General features: G+C 39.9%; 1 protein-coding gene across 6 annotated transcripts in view; it reads right to left on the reverse strand.

The window, feature by feature from the left end:
• Window positions 1-18,018, reverse strand: part of FARP1 (FERM, ARH/RhoGEF and pleckstrin domain protein 1) — a 220,571-nt gene that overhangs the window by 38,780 nt on the left and 163,773 nt on the right. For 4 of the 6 annotated variants that reach the window (XM_061361089.1, XM_061361086.1, XM_061361085.1 and 1 more), the window contains exons 9-13: window positions 16,308-16,403; window positions 15,643-15,806; window positions 14,060-14,128; window positions 13,246-13,321; window positions 10,857-11,097 (exon numbers count right to left, since the gene is read on the reverse strand). In XM_061361089.1, the coding sequence (XP_061217073.1) occupies window positions 10,857-11,097; window positions 13,246-13,321; window positions 14,060-14,128; window positions 15,643-15,806; window positions 16,308-16,403 (646 nt within the window). The remainder of the gene's footprint in view (window positions 1-10,856; window positions 11,098-13,245; window positions 13,322-14,059; window positions 14,129-15,642; window positions 15,807-16,307; window positions 16,404-18,018) is intronic. The other 2 variants (XM_061361088.1, XM_061361087.1) reach the window with 1 other exon arrangement.

Raw genomic sequence — 18,018 nt, forward strand, 5'->3', positions numbered from 1 at the left:
CTAAGCACGTGCTTTAATTCTTATCTGAGTTTGGGATTAGGGAGGGAAACAAACAGTGGTTGATGACTGGCAAATAATGAGATACACTTTATCACAGTATGGCAGATTAGCCCATTAATGCCAAAGTACCTGGAGCAGTCCTTAGTTCCACTGAGCTAGTTTACTCTCCAGGCACTGGGAAAAGTGCTACAGCAGGTAAGGTGACAGAAAAAAGTAAACCTTGATTGAAAGCTAACTTGAAAAACAAAAAGAGAACAATGGCATTTTACATGGCCATGAAACTATGGGTTATTGTCCTACCTTTACACGTGCCTCATCCCTCTCCATCAACATACGTGTTCCATGTGCTAAGTAAAATGAATCCAGTGGCTAAAATCAAACACGTAATAGCTATGCCTCTGTCAAAACACACATTACAGTTACATGCTACAATTTGGTTGAGCGCTGAAGTGGGGCGCCCAGCCAGAGAGGGACAAGCTAAACTCTGTGCCTGGCTGGCCAACTATGATCCATCCCACTAGCACTATGTGCTTTACTCTAGGCTTGCACCATGCACAGATGTTAACCTATAGGAACCTGTGCTGAGGTCCGTGCCTACAGAGCCTTGGGCTGGCTGAGCGATACTGCTTTAAAACACAGCTAATACCAGGAAAAAAGAGTTCAAATCAGTACTTTCCTGTTGATGAAGAAAGTCAGTTCAAATCATAGGTAAACTGAATTGTCTCCTGCTTTGTTGATTACATTGACAGCATAAGATGATCTGAAATCCCTGTTGATGACTTTGATCTAACATGGGTGGGCTCCCCTCTTTGTCAGGAAGACAAATGGGACTCTGTATCCTGAAGATACTCCTCTTCTATGCCTTTTCTTCTGAAACTGCTGAATAACAAACTACAGACACTTAGTGTTCTGAATCTGCTTCAAAAGTTCCTATTCCCTACACAGTTTTAACAGTGAGGAAGAGTACAGCAGTGTTAAGATGCTCCTGGGTATGTTCCTCCTCTACGGAGTCCCAAGAAGTAAAAATGACTCAATTATTGGAACTGAGAGGAAGCATCAACCATTGCTGAAGATGACTGAGATTCTGCTGGAAAACTTTATGTACAGCTACAGTGTTCACTAACTCAACTGTTAAGGTTTATATTGCTCTTAAGGTTTATAGGTTTATTATTACAAATTTAAACATATTAAGAGCCAGAAAAGCACCTTTCCTAATACCTGGAATGCTGCAGGGCTTGCTCTCTCTTAAGCCTGCTCCACAACCTGCTCTGCAGTCAGGGGAAGCCTGTGACATCCAGATCCCCATTACTCTGCTTTAATGGCAGTGTTTTCTAAACTCCAGTCTGAAAGATGAAACCCAAGTTGTTGCCCTTTCATGTTTTGCATTACTGAGCATACCACTTATGAAGGCTCTTTAATAGGAAAGTATCTGACAGAGCTGCTGCTGCTGTGACCACACAAATTTAGCTTAATTTTCCATCGTCACAGTGGCTGCATGTCTCTAATTTCTATCTAAAAAGTTCTGGTCAGAGAAAGATGCATAGTACAAAATGACATGGGGGACAGACAGCACCAGATGAAGCGGCAGAAATTTTCATATGTACTTCACCAATGACTGAAGTACCTTAGATTGGAGAAGAGTTTAATAAGGGTGTCTATCCCTTCTCTCCCCAGCTGTGAACCAGGCACAGCTGTGCTGCTGAGCTAACATAGTTACTGGATGAAGATTCTGCATTGCTCTCCCACAATACAAGAACAAAATCCACTGACTGCCATGAAAGCTTGAGGGGGACTAGTTCATCAAGCTGCACTCTTCCCCATTATACAGAACAAGCTGGAGTGCTGGATACAGATTGTTAGAATTAAAGATCTTGAAAAGTAATTATACATCAGCCGTAAATATATGTACAAATACCCCTGTATGCAGTACCAAAGAATCTGAGGAAGAACGCAAATTAAAAACAACTCGGGAAGAGAGTTTCATGTCACACATAACCAGTAACTCTGCCTGGCTTGAAGAGGAACATGACTGGGAGAAAGGTTTGTATTTGACTTCACAGCTTCAAAAAGCATGCCTATGGCAGGAGTAGCAGGGATTTGGGAGAATGGTGCCCTCTCTCAATGAACCAATTCCCTCATATTTAGGACAAAGCATCAGCCAGCAAATGGACAGAACAATTAAACCAGTGACAGTTTTACAGCAAAATACCAGTTAGAATGAGTAAAAGCCTTCAGTACAGGTAAAACTAAAAATAATAATTAAAATTAATTCCATGCATACACAGTTAAACGGCTTGACATGCTTATAGTCTCATCAAGCTTGGTGTTGGTTTAGTAGCCAGCAACCTCCCCAGTTGGTAAAGGTCCATGCTTTATTGGTATACTGCAGTTTTAGACAGTGGTGAGTGTGAAATCAGACAGTAACTGCTGTTGGCCTACATCAGGGTATACTTGCATCTTAAGAACAAAGAGTGAACAGTACAGCCTGGGAAGAATACAAGGTCACTGGGCATCAATCCTTTGTCTAGCCTTGATCCTTCCAGACAGAAATAGAGCAACCTATAGGATTCCCTGATGCACCCAGAGCTAGGGCTGGTTTGCTTTTGTTTGTTTGCCTTTAAACCAACTTGACATAGTGCTACAAAAGAACTGAAAATGTTAAGCCCCCATGTAAGCTTACGCCACAGATACTGTCCATTTCATCAAGACATCTCCCCAAGACTGCAGTGATCCTGCTTACATGAGCTATGGCAGACGCCATCATCACTGGGTGCAGCCTTCATTAGGAAATGAAGGGCAATCCGGCTGTGCTCAATGGAGCTCAAATGCCCAGGAAAACAGACTTTCTTTCCCCCTCCCTCCACTCTTCTGCTCCTTAACAATGTGTTGTTTCTCAATTTGAGACTCACAACCTGGTGGGGGTTTTCTCCAGTTTTGAGGTGAGAAGTGCTCTATAAAACAGGATTACTGTAATAAGAGGAATTAGGTACTCCCAATACAAATAGGTATTTCTGCAGTAAAAGGACATTGAGACAGTGCTGCAAACAATGCAAGGAACAGAAGATACACCATGCTTTGAGGATAGACAGAACATTGAAAAGGCTTTTTCTCCCAGAGAGGTACATGCTGACAAAACAGTGCATACAATGAAACAAAAAATGTTTCTCTTTAAACGGTATTAAACAAATGACAAAAATGAGAATGAAGTCCCCAGCATTTTCAATTTTAAAAATTAATTTTAACTTTTGAGATTTATTTTAAAAAATCTATGCATGTGCACACATAGAAATCAGGAAAGGGCTGGATAAGTGAAACACTGCCAAGCTTATGAACTTTGTTAGTGGGCCCAAGTGAGTTTCTTAGCAGGAAAAGGGAAAAATATGGATTCAGCTAATCAAAGATTTTTAAGTGCTTTATGGAAAGGCAACAGTCATGAGCTCTACCATTCACTGAACTGAACAGAAAGACCTACCTCTGATCTTGCTGTAAACCATCAAAGGGAAAAAACTGTTTTCTTCTCAAAACAGGATTTGCAGCATTTTAAAGCAAGCATCTAATATAATTTTACAAGCCTGAAAGCCCTCGAATAAGAAAGCATTCATTTTCTTTCAACCTTCCATACTCAGTCCATGACAGATGTATCATTACTGTCTTTAGAATTAATTTTTACCAGTAGGAACTCTGGGTTTTTATGGCTCTCAGGAGCCAAAACTTTACCAAAACCCCATCAATTATACTTTAGAACTCTAATGATTGTAGAGCAAACTAAGTATTTTCCATCATGTCATGTAGATTCATGATTCTAAGGGCTTTACCCCCCTTACTGTAATAACACCATCTCTTATTGTGAAAAAACATGCCTGTGAATACACAGCTCAGCCAGGCACACAGGCTTTAAAGATCTCTCAACATTTAAAACAAAGTGCTCACTGCTTTTAATGACAGACAAGATAAAACAAGCTTATTCTACACGCTCCTTATAGACCACAGAATTAGAAGACAAAATATAAAGAACTGCTATATGTCACCCAAACAAGGCTTCTTATTCGTATAAAGCCTTTGAGTTTTAAGTAGAAATTCTGCATTTTAAAATGTCAATGGCACCACACAGCCTACCACACGGAGGAATGCAGAAGATGCCTTTGCTCAGGATCCACACGTTGCACAAGAATTATTTTCCTTATAAATGTAAGTAAATAAGATACATGCCCTTGCCTAGGCTTATTTCAGCAACTAAAGAAGTTACTGAAGTAGAGGAGGAAAGATTTTGTAAATTGATTTCCTAAGATTTAAACTTCCTTTCTAGAAGCTGACAGCATGGCCAAAACTGTCTTGTAAAGTAGCTTGACTGAAACCAGAGTCTGCTGCTACACACACTTGAGAAAGGCTACACATCACTCTAATCTTTGGTGCCTCCTGACATTAACACCGTGTATCAGACATGAAACCCCAAAACCTTCATCATCAAGTAGGAGACACCAACAAACAACTGGGTTTCTGACAAAAGGACTGCTGGCCTACCATTTGTGTCTCACAGCAGGGTAACAGAAGAAAGGTGTACATATAAAAAAACTGTTCCAGAAGATTCGCTTTCCTTCCTATATTTAGGGTCTCTCTTATTTGGTATGGAGAAAAGGATTGATCCCCTAAAAACATTACAAGTTGAATTGCAGCAATTAAAATTTCATTCTTAAGTCACCTCCGCCAGCAGCCTAATGCCTCACTATGACAAATAAGTCTCTTTAAACAAACATGGTATTTGACAGAATTCACAGATCAGAAACCCTTTCTTCTGCTGAAGAACTGTTCCAGAAATAGCCACAATTCATGCTAATTGCACATAAATCATACTGATGAGATCTGAATCACTGTTATCAATATTCAAAATCAGGTCTACTACCAGAGCTCAACTGACCAACACAGTTCTTGCTCTCCGTACCCTATGGAACTACTAGGGCTTTAAACTCTCAGGAAAAGGATGGAAAGCATGCTATGCCAAAGGGAACTGTAAATAAATATGGCTAGACATTTTCAGTGTGCTTAAGGTATTTCCTGTTCTCTTTTATTTTATCTTCCCAACCCTGGAGCCCTCCAGAAGAAACTTCAGTTATGGAGATAATATGTGTGTGTTTATTGTGGGACAGAAGACAACAGAATTGAAAACATTTCTGCTTCTTTAGCGAAGAAAACGAGAAGCTATAAACAGGTCTTAGATCTGTCTAACCCATTTTCCATTTGACTTTCTCTGGTCACCACCAAATAATTGCATGCGCATCTGTACATATAATTTGTACCTGCATAAGAGGCCAGATAAGAACTTCTGGTGTGAATGTTACCGCTTCAGAATGAACACAGCTGCTCCAACTAATAAAAGCTTCTCCAAAAACAACTGTGCAAACAGAAACCAGCCCTACAAATATTCAAGAAGGTCCTAAATAACTCTGGTGTAATAATACTCTTCTCACTAACTGAACTAATTTGCAAACCACTGTTTTTTCACTGTTTGCTAAGCCCTAATGATTAGGTTCAGCATTGCTAATGTTCCTGTCAAGAAAATTCTGTCTGATTTTGCATGCCCTTTAATCTTGAAGCAAACTGGTAGATTGATTTATTTTTTCAAATTATTATCATGCAACTCTGATAATGCTTGGGCAACATGGTCTAGTGTGAGGCGTCCCTGCCCCTGGCATTGGGGTTGGAATTAGATGATCTTAAGGTCCTTTCCAACCAGCCTATGATTCTGTGCTCATCTATTTACTCTACAACTGATCTCAACTCCCCTAGCTCCCACAATGTACACTCAAATACAGCAAACCTAAAAAGCTTCAGCTACATATTGACATTTTTTAGCTACAGAAATGTCTCTTCCAGTTTTTCTTCAATGTAATTTGTATATAGTGTGCACTGCAATGGTTAATGGGTTAACTAGGCACTAGGCATTTGCAGCACTCAGTACAATCATCTTCAGAGAACACCCCTCTCCATTATGCACAAGGAAAACAATGTAGTCTAGGCCATTCAGATATCAGTTACTCAAATCTCCATACCTGCAATATCCTATGTACTTCCTAGCTCCTACATCAACTTGCCACTATCCACATTTCCTTCACTTAGCCAAATTTATTGTCAAATTTTACATCTCAGGTCACTGAGGAAAACTAGTTTCTAGGAAAGGCTGATATGAAAAACAAAACCCCTCCAACAAGAAGATCCCAACAGGACATAGCAAGTTTGAGGTGCTGCTGGGTTGGAATAAACTTAGAATTGTCTGACACAACTTTTCTACTGTCATTGCAGAACATGACTGAAAGTTATCAGGTAGTTGGAATAGCAAAGAAAGAATCAAGAGTGCCTTTTATCCATAGACTAACTACACCTACACACTATCTTGGGACAAACCCATAAACTGCCTTTGCAACTAATTTCCACATTCATCCAACTGCATGGACAGAGTTGGCTCAGCACAACGATAAGCCATCTAGGCAGCCCACCAACAGGCTTCCTCCACATCCTCTGGGAAGACAGGAGGTGGGCAGCTCAGCACTACTCATCCACAGCAGACATAGCTGCTTGATCTTACTGGGATTCGGCTCCCTCATTTGTAGCAACTACTTAAGGATATCTGGGCATTGATGAGTATGGGATTTAAACATTAATTATTGAGAATAAAAGATTTAGAACAGTGAATCAGAAGTACTATCAGCCACACTCCAAAATCTACTGGAATTAGTGGGAGAATCAAATCTTTTACTTAGTCTATAACTACCTCTGTTACACTTGAGACACAGGTATGCTTAGACCACTGCTGTTGACCCGTGTATGTAGATTAATCAATGCTTGCAATGACTAAGTTGAATTGACTGGCTCCTCTTCCCATCTCATCGTTAGTTCATTGTGAACTATCTCATCTGTAGTCCTTCCCCAAAGGTTTCTGTTCTTTCCTGCAAGGTCTTTCTGTATTTGTCCTACAGAAACAAACTACCAGATGGGTTCTAAGGGACCTAATCCTATGTGAAAACATCAGTTTAAAACTGCTCTCACTTACAATTCTTGGCAAGCACTCAGACACGAACCACATGCCTGGTGGAGGAATTTGGCCCACAGATTGTTTTTAATTAAATACTTGTCAACTGATATTAGATGGAACTTCAGTGGCATAAGAATGCTGCAGAAATGATTCATCCTCAATGAAATTATTTCCTATGTAATTTACAAACTTCATTTCTTCAAACTGGAAGAATTTCACATGTGTTGAAACAACAACCACTTAAACAGTTAAAGTTGAAAAAATGCCAGATGACAGAAAACAGTGAGAGAAAAATCCTCGTATTTCATTTTTGAGGATAGTATTCAAACGGGAAAGTAATAAAAGCTATTGAGGTACTTCATTAGAAACTAGGCTAACTCCAGCTACCAGCAAGTCTGTTCTTGTAAAATTATAAATCCATTATTTTTGTAGGCATATGAGACAAAAAATCAGGCCTGAAAACAGTATCTGAAAGGATGCAAAATAGTAAACAACACTTTCATATTCACTTAAATCCAAACAATATGAAACCTATTCACTTTTCCTAAGTAGCAGAAACGACTGCAAATCCTTTTTGCTGAAAATCCATTATCTGAACTGTAATTTTACTGGTTAACAAAGCAATTAAACCATCTGTCCAGACTGTTAGTACTTTACTATACAACTACTGGTACTTTTGCTACACAGGCAGCAAAATAAACCCACAACCCAAATCAATAGAAGACTCATGCACCCACTCCCCAACCTCATGCTATCTGCCAATGCAGGCTTCAACTACTTATATTTCATCTTAAATATTGAGAAGTTCAAGGCAATTATTTTACAGCTGTACTAAATCCAAAACACAAACCATCTTCTTTTAGAATAACATACAAGTAAGCTTATTCCTAATTACCAATCTCGCTGTTCCTTGATTCATGCTTTAAACTACAGGAACAAACAAGAGCATTCCCTGTCACCGAAATATCACTGTCTAAAGAGATGCTTTACATCTTCCAGTTCAAAAATGAGGTATCTAATCTTTAAAAAACCTAACATGCTAAAGGAGATGAGCAGGTTAGAACTTATATTTACACAAAGTATATTTTACTGCAAAAAAGTAAGGTATACAACAAGACATGCCTAACTACTGTAGGTATCTTTTTAAATATCCTTCACTCAGATTAAACTCTTAAAGTGTGCATAGACCAAGGCAGTAGAAAAATCAAAAAGAAATCTTATTTTATTATTTTTGTAAAAAACAATCTTCAAAATTTTATATGTCCTAGATTTATGAATTCCTGTAACTTATTCATCAGTTCTTATGTGGGTAGACCATTATCGCTGCATGCATGCACCGTATGATGCAGATCACTGCAAGCAACCTGCATTTCAGTCAATGCTTTTGTTCATCACTTAAAATTCACAGATTTGGTTCCACTCCCCCACAAGAAAAATATATGAAAGTTGAAATTAAGGCCAGTGTTACAGAGAACATCTTGTCTCCCAGCTCTAATAACTGCAGGACACTTTCCATACAGGAGACCTTCTATCTGGATTTTCTTCATTAACTCAAGAAACTATAATCAGATTTTATTAGGATACAGCCTTAATTCTCAATACTTTGAGCACATGAATTTGAAGTTTATAGAGAATTATTCACTCTTTCTGCACATGGGCCAAAATCTCACTACGCTATGTACAGTAAAGCCTGGACCACAGTTAGTGCCATCTTTTTCTGTGTCAGGGGATGAAAAATTTATGAGGCGGCACTGTAAAAAAAAAATTTGCCTACGACAGACTAATTGGATCCTGTACAGAGAAAGACTTTTCATGATCAAAGAAAAAATAAAATTAAACAGCCACCATCTCCAAACCCCCACCAAAAATCGCCCACCACAAAACTTTGATGTCTCCATAATAATTTCACTGAAAGAATAAGGGAGGAGGAAAAATCCCTTGCAATTAATCTTTATACCACACTGACAAAGGGTATAAAGGATTGCTTTGCAAGTAATACTCATACCACTCTTTGTTAGAGCTATTTCAATCTAAGTGTTCTGTTCACTTGAATTATCTTTTTCATCTTGTTCTCTTTCTTGCCCAAGGAAGAGTCTGGAGTTTCAAAATCTCCATCACCAAATCAGCCTGTTGAACCCACTGAAGAAAAAGCTTATAATTGTTTTGTCATTGTTCCTGTATACATGCCTGATTTGTACCCTCAGTTCATCAGTTAAGATTATAAAACGGGTTATGAAGATGAGTAGACCAAACACATTCTTGCTGTGAAAAGATTTTCCAGTATATTTCAGGATTCCAACAAGACTTGGTCCTGAATATCGAGCTGCCTGCATTTGGCTGCAAGTTTTTAACTCTAACTCTGTTGAGGCACTCATTAGTTGTTCTCCTTATACAGGAGAGGAAAGAAAAAGTAACAGAAATACAAAAGAGCACAACGTACCTACTTAATTTCATTTTTGTTTGTTTTGTCAAAATAACTAGTCAAGTGTCAAAGTAGCTACAATATATACCTAAAATATGACTTCATACAAAGAATTGGTGAGTGTCTAAAGTCTTACAAAGGTACCTCAATGAGTAATAATTTTCCAGTCCTCCTGCCTTTCAGAGGAGATGTGTTTCTGTTAAGCTTCACTGAGACTTACTATTGTATGTCCAGCATCCCTTCCCTCTGGCTGGTCAGTATAATGATAAGTCTTTGAAATAGCCCATACACTGAAATTATTACGAGCCACTCTTCATGAACACCAGAAGATACAACCACTTTGAGCAATCACAGTATCCACTGGTCTTATACTCCCTGGTCCTTAGCAGCTGAACACCTGCACACCATCTTCATCACTGAGACGAACAGACACATCTTCCTCTACCTCCTCCTCAAGCTGAAGGCTTCCCAATGAATACTTATTTCTAGGCATGGGAGAGGAACTCAGCACAATGGGATTTCCAAACACCAGAGGGTGAGTGAAGGGGTTAATGATTTCTGAATCAGAATCACTTGATTCTGTCCCACTGCTGGTGGAGCCCTCCATCATCTGGACTGCAGCCATGTGATCCACCATGCCACTGCCATGCAGTGACTGTATGACTGGGCTATGCTTTGATTGTGCCCCAGCTGGCATACCATTGGCCATCATTTTGCCTTCTGGAAAAGACACCTTAGCCATCCCACTTCCTTTACAATACCTCTCTGATCTACACTCTTGTCCAGGGGTTGAGGATATCTGACTTAGGATAAATGGATCTGTAACTGATTTATTGCAGAGATCTGCTTTTTTCTGTGCACGAGACTGTTGAGAACCTGGAGAATATCTGCAATACCCATGGCAGCTGCCGTCATGGCTATCTTCCTCCCCAGTCCTCACCTTGCAGTCATGCCCATTTTCTGAGACATAACCCTGAGAGCCAGTTCTACTCAGGCTCATGTTAGGGCTTGACCCTTTGCTGCTGGGAGGCAATGGAGTGGCCAGTGGACTCCGACTCCCTGGCCCTCTAAACATTTCGTCAACCAGTGAGCTGTGTCTTGGCATCCTGGGGCTTCCCCCAGTGTAGAAGGAGATATTAGCTGGGTTATCATCATCAAGGTACTCTTCAGAGAGATACTGGGAAGACTTTAGAGAAGCTGAGGAATCCCTGTATCTAGTTCTATTGCAATTTTCATCTCTGTAGTGAATATAGGCACCACTGGTCAAATCACCCTCATAATTGTCATTTGTTTGGGAATATGACCGGGTTATTTGTCCTCTGAGCAGATCATACTCGCTATCTACATCACTGCAGTCAATGAAAGGAATGGAGGTGCTGCTGCCATGAGCAGCCCTGGAAGCTGGACCTGTGCTTGGTTGCTGTGATTGAGGTCTGTTCTGCTGCATCCTGTCCTTAGCAGCCTCCTCTTCTTCCTCCACTGTTGACACCACTGCTCCATCCACCTTTTTGCCTTCCTTTGGGCTCTTCTTTAAGGAATGGCTCTTGTGCTGTCCAGTGTCTTTTGGTGACGCTTTCATTTCCTTTCCTTGCCGGCAGCTCTGCACTGCTGCAGTATCATTATCGTCTCCATAGGCAAAGCTAGAGCTCTGGAAAGATAAAAAAAGGGAAGGCAAGGGGGAGACAAAGGGGGAAGGAAAGGGGGTAGGGAGAGGTTTGGGAGGGAAGAGAGTCAGAGGGAAAAGGGTACGTGTAATTACGCACCAGAATTTTGCATGGTACAACATAGGAATCTCTTGAAAGCAGAAGAGGTAACCCAAGCTTCAAAACAAATACAATTAAAAAAAAGAGGTCTCTGATCTTAAATAACAGAAAAATATATAAGCTAAGCAAGGGAAGGCAGACAATGTGGTGGTATTTGAGGTCCTTGTGTGCCCTAAGGCAGCCATCAACACTCTGGAGCATCAACCTGTTCACACTACTCTGAGGAGGTGGAGGTAAAGATAAACACATGAGACAAATTCTGCACAGCCTACTTATATACACTAAAAAAGCCATGTGTGGGCTTTTGAGCACCCCATATTCACTCCCTGGAGCATACCTGCCACTAGTTCATGGGCTGACTTTTCTGTATATATAAATATGTCGCATTTGGCCCTGTAGCTACGGTCTACCTACCTGAGCTTGTCTTTCTTATTTTAAAATGCTAACAGATAGTTCAAATGGGCTGCATTTGTAATAGAATTCTCTGAAGTTCTTAGATTTGCAGAAATGAGAGATACTCTGAACATCAAAAGGAAGCAATGCAATGAAGGTGAAGGTTCGGGTAGCATTCTTAGATACACTAACCTAGTAGCTTGATCCTGTCATTTAAGTTTTATCTAACATAAAGTTATGTCATTAAAGGTTTGCCTCAACAAACACAGATGAGCACAGAAAAATACTGGCAGGTGGAGGAACCCCAATATCCTAGTCAGGAAAATGGAGCTCCCTGACCTGGCTCCTCTGGATGCTGTCCCAGGAGAGCCATCACCCCATGGTCTGGGTATGTCTGGGATAGCAGCAACTGGAGAGACCACAGCAACAGACCTGGCTGGGTAGGTAGGTCAATGCGTAATTGTTAGTGAGCATTCAACTGGACTAGTTGGTAAGAAGCATAAGAGTTGGAAGCCATACACTGGAGCAGCTATAAGTCAGGCCAGCCAGATGCTGGAAAGACCATTGGGTCTGGGAGTCAATTACTAGTAATGTCTGAAGTCTGTACCAGCTATCGGAGAGATATCTTTTATGTGTTTTTCTCTGTGGCTGAGGTAACCGGGAACCTGAGAATCCAAGTGTCAGTTACTGGAGAGACTGTCTAAGATGAATTACTGGAGAAACCCATACATGTGTGCGTCTGTATGTCTGAGCAACAGTAATTGGAGTGGGGCTGTGAGCCTTGCAGGATTGTATGTCCAGCCACTGGGAGACCTAGGGATCCAGGGGCCACTACTGGATAGACGAGTGTCTAAGAGCAGTTGTGGGAAGGATCCATACTGTATATACCTATGCATATTTTTCACTAATGAACTTGCAACCTGATCAGCCAAAGAATGTAACAGGGTGAGGCTACTGGCACTGTTCTTGTGGGAGGTGCTGTTTTCTGTTTGCTTTTACGTATGTGACTGGCTTGTGTATATACACTGTATATTTGCATTTATGTGGGTGTCTATAGGGAATACATTCACAGCCTTACTACTAGCTGGACCTGGGAAAATGCAGCTGGTGCAACCTCGCTGCTGTTGGATTTGCAAACTCCTAATGCATAGCAGCTAATAACGTAAGACAAACACTTTAGGTATCTACCAGAGATAATGACTATAATGCTCAGAGCTGTAATTTTTCTAAGGAAATAATTCTTCTTCTCCCTGGCTAATACAACAAACACCTTGTCATGGACAACTAAGACTTCTCAGTGAAGGAAAAGAATTAAACTTTTCCCAGATACAATAACCAAATAGAACCCAGGACCCTAGCAATAACACTGCGGACTGCAGCTTTTTCAGATGGTCATTAGTACAGCTCAGATAAGCTCTGTATTTATATTTGTCTGGTTGTCTGGAAGTAACACTATTCCAGAGTGAAAATGAATCTGTCCTACTTGAAGAACCTAAAACTTATGACACCCAGGGCTCCTCGGCTCCCAGGTAAATGGTGAGCAGAAATCTATGCTCCTAGAAATTCAAAACCAGTAATCAGGGTAATCTAACAAGAAATGTCTAAAAGGCATAAGCCAGGGTTTCATCAACATCACTGACTTGTTTTGGCACCTCTGTATGCTGTTCTGAAGGCTGTGCATTCAGACTCCTGATGGACTGAATCTTGCTGTGTTTCCTGGAGATAAAATGAAAATCACGGTAAGAAGCCATTTCATTGCTTTTTTTCCCCCCTACAAATAGCAATCAAGAGAAATGCCTTTTAAAATTAAACCTCTCAATAGCAGCTTTCACGAAAGTTTGCTCCCAACCACATTAACATTCCTCCTTTTTGTAAAATTTCAATGCACTATGTGCTGCAAACACATCACTGTAAGAAAAGGGAGTGGCACTGAAGCAAAACCGGTCTATCATATGAACATGACTCATAAGCAAGGAACTGTTGTCACGGCCTTTGTGGCATCTTGGCCATTACTTTCAGTTCATCACGAAAAAGATGAGCTCAGACAGAACTGGCTCTATCAGGTTGGAAAATTTCCCTGGAGACTCTCACTTGAGGTTGGCTATGCCTATTTCTGTTACTTTCAGTATTATTATGAGCTGAATATCCCTGTTCCTATACATTAATGACAACCCACCAAAGAGAGTGCAAATCAATACAGGAAGAAGTTACCTGTGATGGTTAAGACATTCACTGCTGAAAAACACACTGAAAAATACTCACTTTAAGAAAACCATGGGTTATAACAACTGCCACCAAAATATTCAGGACCAAATCGGAATTGGACCAAACCAGCAAAGAAGGATTTGTTTTTTAAACTTGGTCTGGTGCCAAGATCTTAGAATATAACTACCTGGAAATTGTTACTTTTGTTTGATTAACAAAAAATTGAACAGGTTACTTATTTCCTCTCACCTTTCAAACTGCACTTTTTTGTGCCCTCCTTCTTTAACATAGTCAAGAACTTGCTTCTGAGTCCGACCACTGGAATTAAAACACAGAAATAAACACATATTTTTATCAACTTGCACATTACTTGCCTCTTTTTTTTTTTTTTCACTATGGAACTACTTTTGGATGCCATTTCAGAGCTGCTTAAATTCTGTTGTGTGCCCTTTATGGGGTACTACATTATTGGGAAGTCACCACAATAAAAAGCAAAGCAGGGTTTAAGTTTTCCTCTCATGGAAAAAAAAATATTCTTGAATCATTTTGGGTCAAATACCAGCCTTCCCTAGTATGAGTAAACCATGGAACCAAGATGAAAAGAGCAGAAATACATTTCATGACTCAGTTGCTACTACGAAAAATGTCAACTAAGCTTATACATATTTCCTGCAGAAATGTAGGCTAGAAATCCCTTTCACCCTTTTTGCTACAGGCTGTGAAAAAGTAGTGAGAAATCCCAGCAATTCTTATTGTGCAAAGTTATAAATTCCAAAGGAAACTGGGACCAGTAAAGGAAACCCACACCTTGAGAATGCTCAACAGAGAACCAAATTCCTCCCATTCATTAGAAGCTTTCAACCAACTGAATTACCATAAGGTCTGGAAAAAGTTACTGAATTTATTTAGCACAGACCACACTGAGTGGAAGACATAGCCAAAACCTGCTCTCTAAAGCAGAAGGTAAGTTGAATGGACCTACAGTCTTTTATTACTCAGGCAGACTCTAACACAGGTCCTCCCATCTTGATTAATTTACTTTGCAGGCAAGAAAAAAAGTGGAAAGAGAGACTGAATGGCTGTATCTGCTGCGTTCTTGTGCAAGACAACTGGAGTGTACAGCTTATCTCAGCAAAGAGGGTTTCTAGCTGTTCAGTTTATATCAGCTTTACAAACAAAATAAACTGTATGAATGAAAGGATTTCCCTCCTCCCCCCCCGCATATGCAATGCAATACAGTATCTACAATGAGGCTTCTGTCAGTGTAAGGAAAAAACCACATTAACCCAACTATTAAAAACTTTTCTACAGCTTTAACAACATCGCAGGTAGATTTGGTCTCAGCATAAGGGGTCATCTCACATGAATCCTTTGCAAGCATAAAGGTCTCACCATGAAGACAAGCCATTGTTTCTTACTGCACAGAAACGGGTTGACCACAGCAACATGCAATGGAAATAAAAATATCTACTCTCTTACACAGGAAAGATCCCATGCTAGAAGCAGAGGATCCAAAGTGTGCCAAAAAGTTGCCAGCTAGTGTTGTTTAGGACACACGTGGATTTTCTTATGTGAAAACAGCTGGAATCTATACACATTATATCATACCTCCAGAAAGCTACATTGCAACACCTAATACAAAATTAATGCAGGCTTTTTCCCTACAGTGTTCTTTGCACTGTTCTTGCTGAGAAGATGCAATGGAAAATATAAAGAAGCAAACTACAATGTAAATAAAGGAAGGTGAAAATAATAGGTTTAATCTTAGATCATTATGGATGTGATTTTGAAATGGGGAGGTAACAAAGGTGGAAGAAGAATGCAGTTCTTACCTGAACCTAAATGATGAACCTCTAGAAAAAAGAACAGGTTTAGGCTTTGGTTTAGGTTCCTCAAAAAGCCTGAAAAAGGCATGATGCTCCACACAGATCTTCCAGAAAGACTTGCAAAAATCTCTACTGGCCATAAGGAATTCCAGGGTGTCCTGGAATGAACTCTGCAAACAGATAGAACTTGCAATGTAAAGAAGCATGCAACATGTATTACAAAGATTTACACTGACACAGAGGTGCTATTCTACAAAAAAAATAAAGCTTTTTTCACTGCCCTTTAGGCTTAACAGGCCCCACCTTTCCCACTCTGAGACAACAATCTGACTGACAGCATCACAGCTATTGCTCTAACTTCCCTTCACTGACAAATATGACAGAGACAAAATTAATGGCAAGAGGTGGTTTACATGCTACAACTTAAGAACTGATAATATAGTACCAGAGTCACAGCCAGAAGACAAATCTGTGACATTCAGTTAACATTTCCTTTGCTAGAACTCTCACCTGAGATGCCAGGTTGATGCATACAGTACCAAGAGTGAACATAACAAATCAATTTAAATAAAGAAATCTTCTTGAGGTGACAAAACCATATGTTTGATCTGTGAGTAGAAAGTTACCAAATAACCTTTTGTCAACTTCATCAATTCTCGACAAGAACTTACATTCACATCAGGACGTAGTTTGATAAGGAAACGTTTCCTTTTGAAGCTCAGCTTTCGAACCTTAGCCCAGTTGAAGGCATTGATCTTGGTGTGACCCTAAAGAGAAAAAAGACAGCAGAGTTTAAGTATTCCAGATCTGAATGGAGAAACCTAAACCACTAGAGTAAATTTGTCATAAATAAATCTACTCACTTCACTTGAAATTGTTTTTTCTTATCATTCATTCTCTGATAACACAAACTATAAGGCAACTGGTGCTGTGAGTGGAAGCAGATACTTATAATTAAACTCTTGCACCTAGGACTAGGTATACTGAGTTGACTCAGTACCAACTGCACAAAACAGGGCGGTCCAGTTTTTGCCCAGATGATGTTCCACTATGCTGACTCCGATTTTCAGTGGACCAAGTTACTTCCCGGAGGTGCCTCCTCCTTTTACCAGCTACCGGGAATCCAAACACATAATGTGTCACCTCACTTTTGGGGGGGTAGATTTCCTCCCTCTTAGTCTTTCTACAGGGCAAAATAAACACCCTTTTAAATAATACTTAACTGAGGGAAATAGAGCAACCGAACTAGAAGTATTCTGAGCTTTTATCATAGGGAGCAATGGAAGTAAATGAAACTTAAATAAGTTGTCTCTAACGAGTCATAAAATGCTTTTCCCCAAAAAGCAATCAAAACCCTGAAGCAAACAGCAAGCCTGAAAGAAATTATCTTCAAAACAGTACAATTCCCAGACACTGCATCATTAGCCCATACCCCCCCCGAAGTCTCAATCTTACCTATGTTTAAAAGTATTTGATGTATTATTTTAAAATACTCATTAACAGCAGTTTGTTCAGTAAAGACTTAGTACAAACATGTTTACAGCGCAAAATTCTGAGAGCTACTATAGGATTGCTAAATGCAGAAACCCATGCTGATTTGGGTGCTGTCACCAGACGCCGTAGGAGTAATGACAGTGTGAAGATCTCTGCTAAGTCAACCTGCTGTCTAAGAATCCCATAATTAACCTCCCTTAGAATATTCAGCAGCACTGACACTGATTTCTAAATAAATGACAGGCTTTAAAATAAGTCTGACTACTGCTTATGTAATTTGTGAGTGAACCTTTACTTTTCTCCTAATGAGGTTTTCATAGTTCAGTATTTACCAGTTATATCCAAACTAAAGAGATGAACTTAAGGCTCTTGCCCTGTGAAGTGCTTAAAGGAAGCCTTAAGCTTACTGCCAGACACCAATTGCTGGACACATTCCAGCAGGTTAGAACCTGACTTCTTTTTTAGCATTCAGTCTTGGAGCTTGACCCAGCAAAACCTCAAGCATTTCTGAAAGTTCATAAAAGATGTGTTTTGAAAGTCCCTAACACATCAGGACATGGAGAGATGACTGAATTTTAGAGCTTTACCAATCAGGCCAGTGAGGTCTATGCTGTTTTATGTGAACATGTACTTTCAGATGAAAGACAGTCTCAATTTATAAGGCTTTGCAATTCAGTAATTCAGCTGATGAAAATACTGTGGGGGAGAAGGGGATGGGTGTGAACATACAATTAGTTATGTGCATTTCTAACATCACTGTGGTGTTCTGATGCTTCAGTTTTGGGGTTTTACTAGCTGCACATTTAGTTATTTGGGGCTTATATATATTTCTGGTTTTGTTGTTTTTTGTTTTTTTTAATGTCTATTTCAGAGCATCTGGGTCAGAGT

The sequence above is a fragment of the Neopsephotus bourkii genome, unplaced genomic scaffold, assembly GCF_033783945.1.
Source record: "Neopsephotus bourkii isolate Nb327-2 ecotype Australia unplaced genomic scaffold, CSIRO-AGI_Nbou_v1 NB_1052, whole genome shotgun sequence".
Classification (NCBI taxonomy): Eukaryota; Metazoa; Chordata; class Aves; order Psittaciformes; family Psittacidae; genus Neopsephotus; species Neopsephotus bourkii.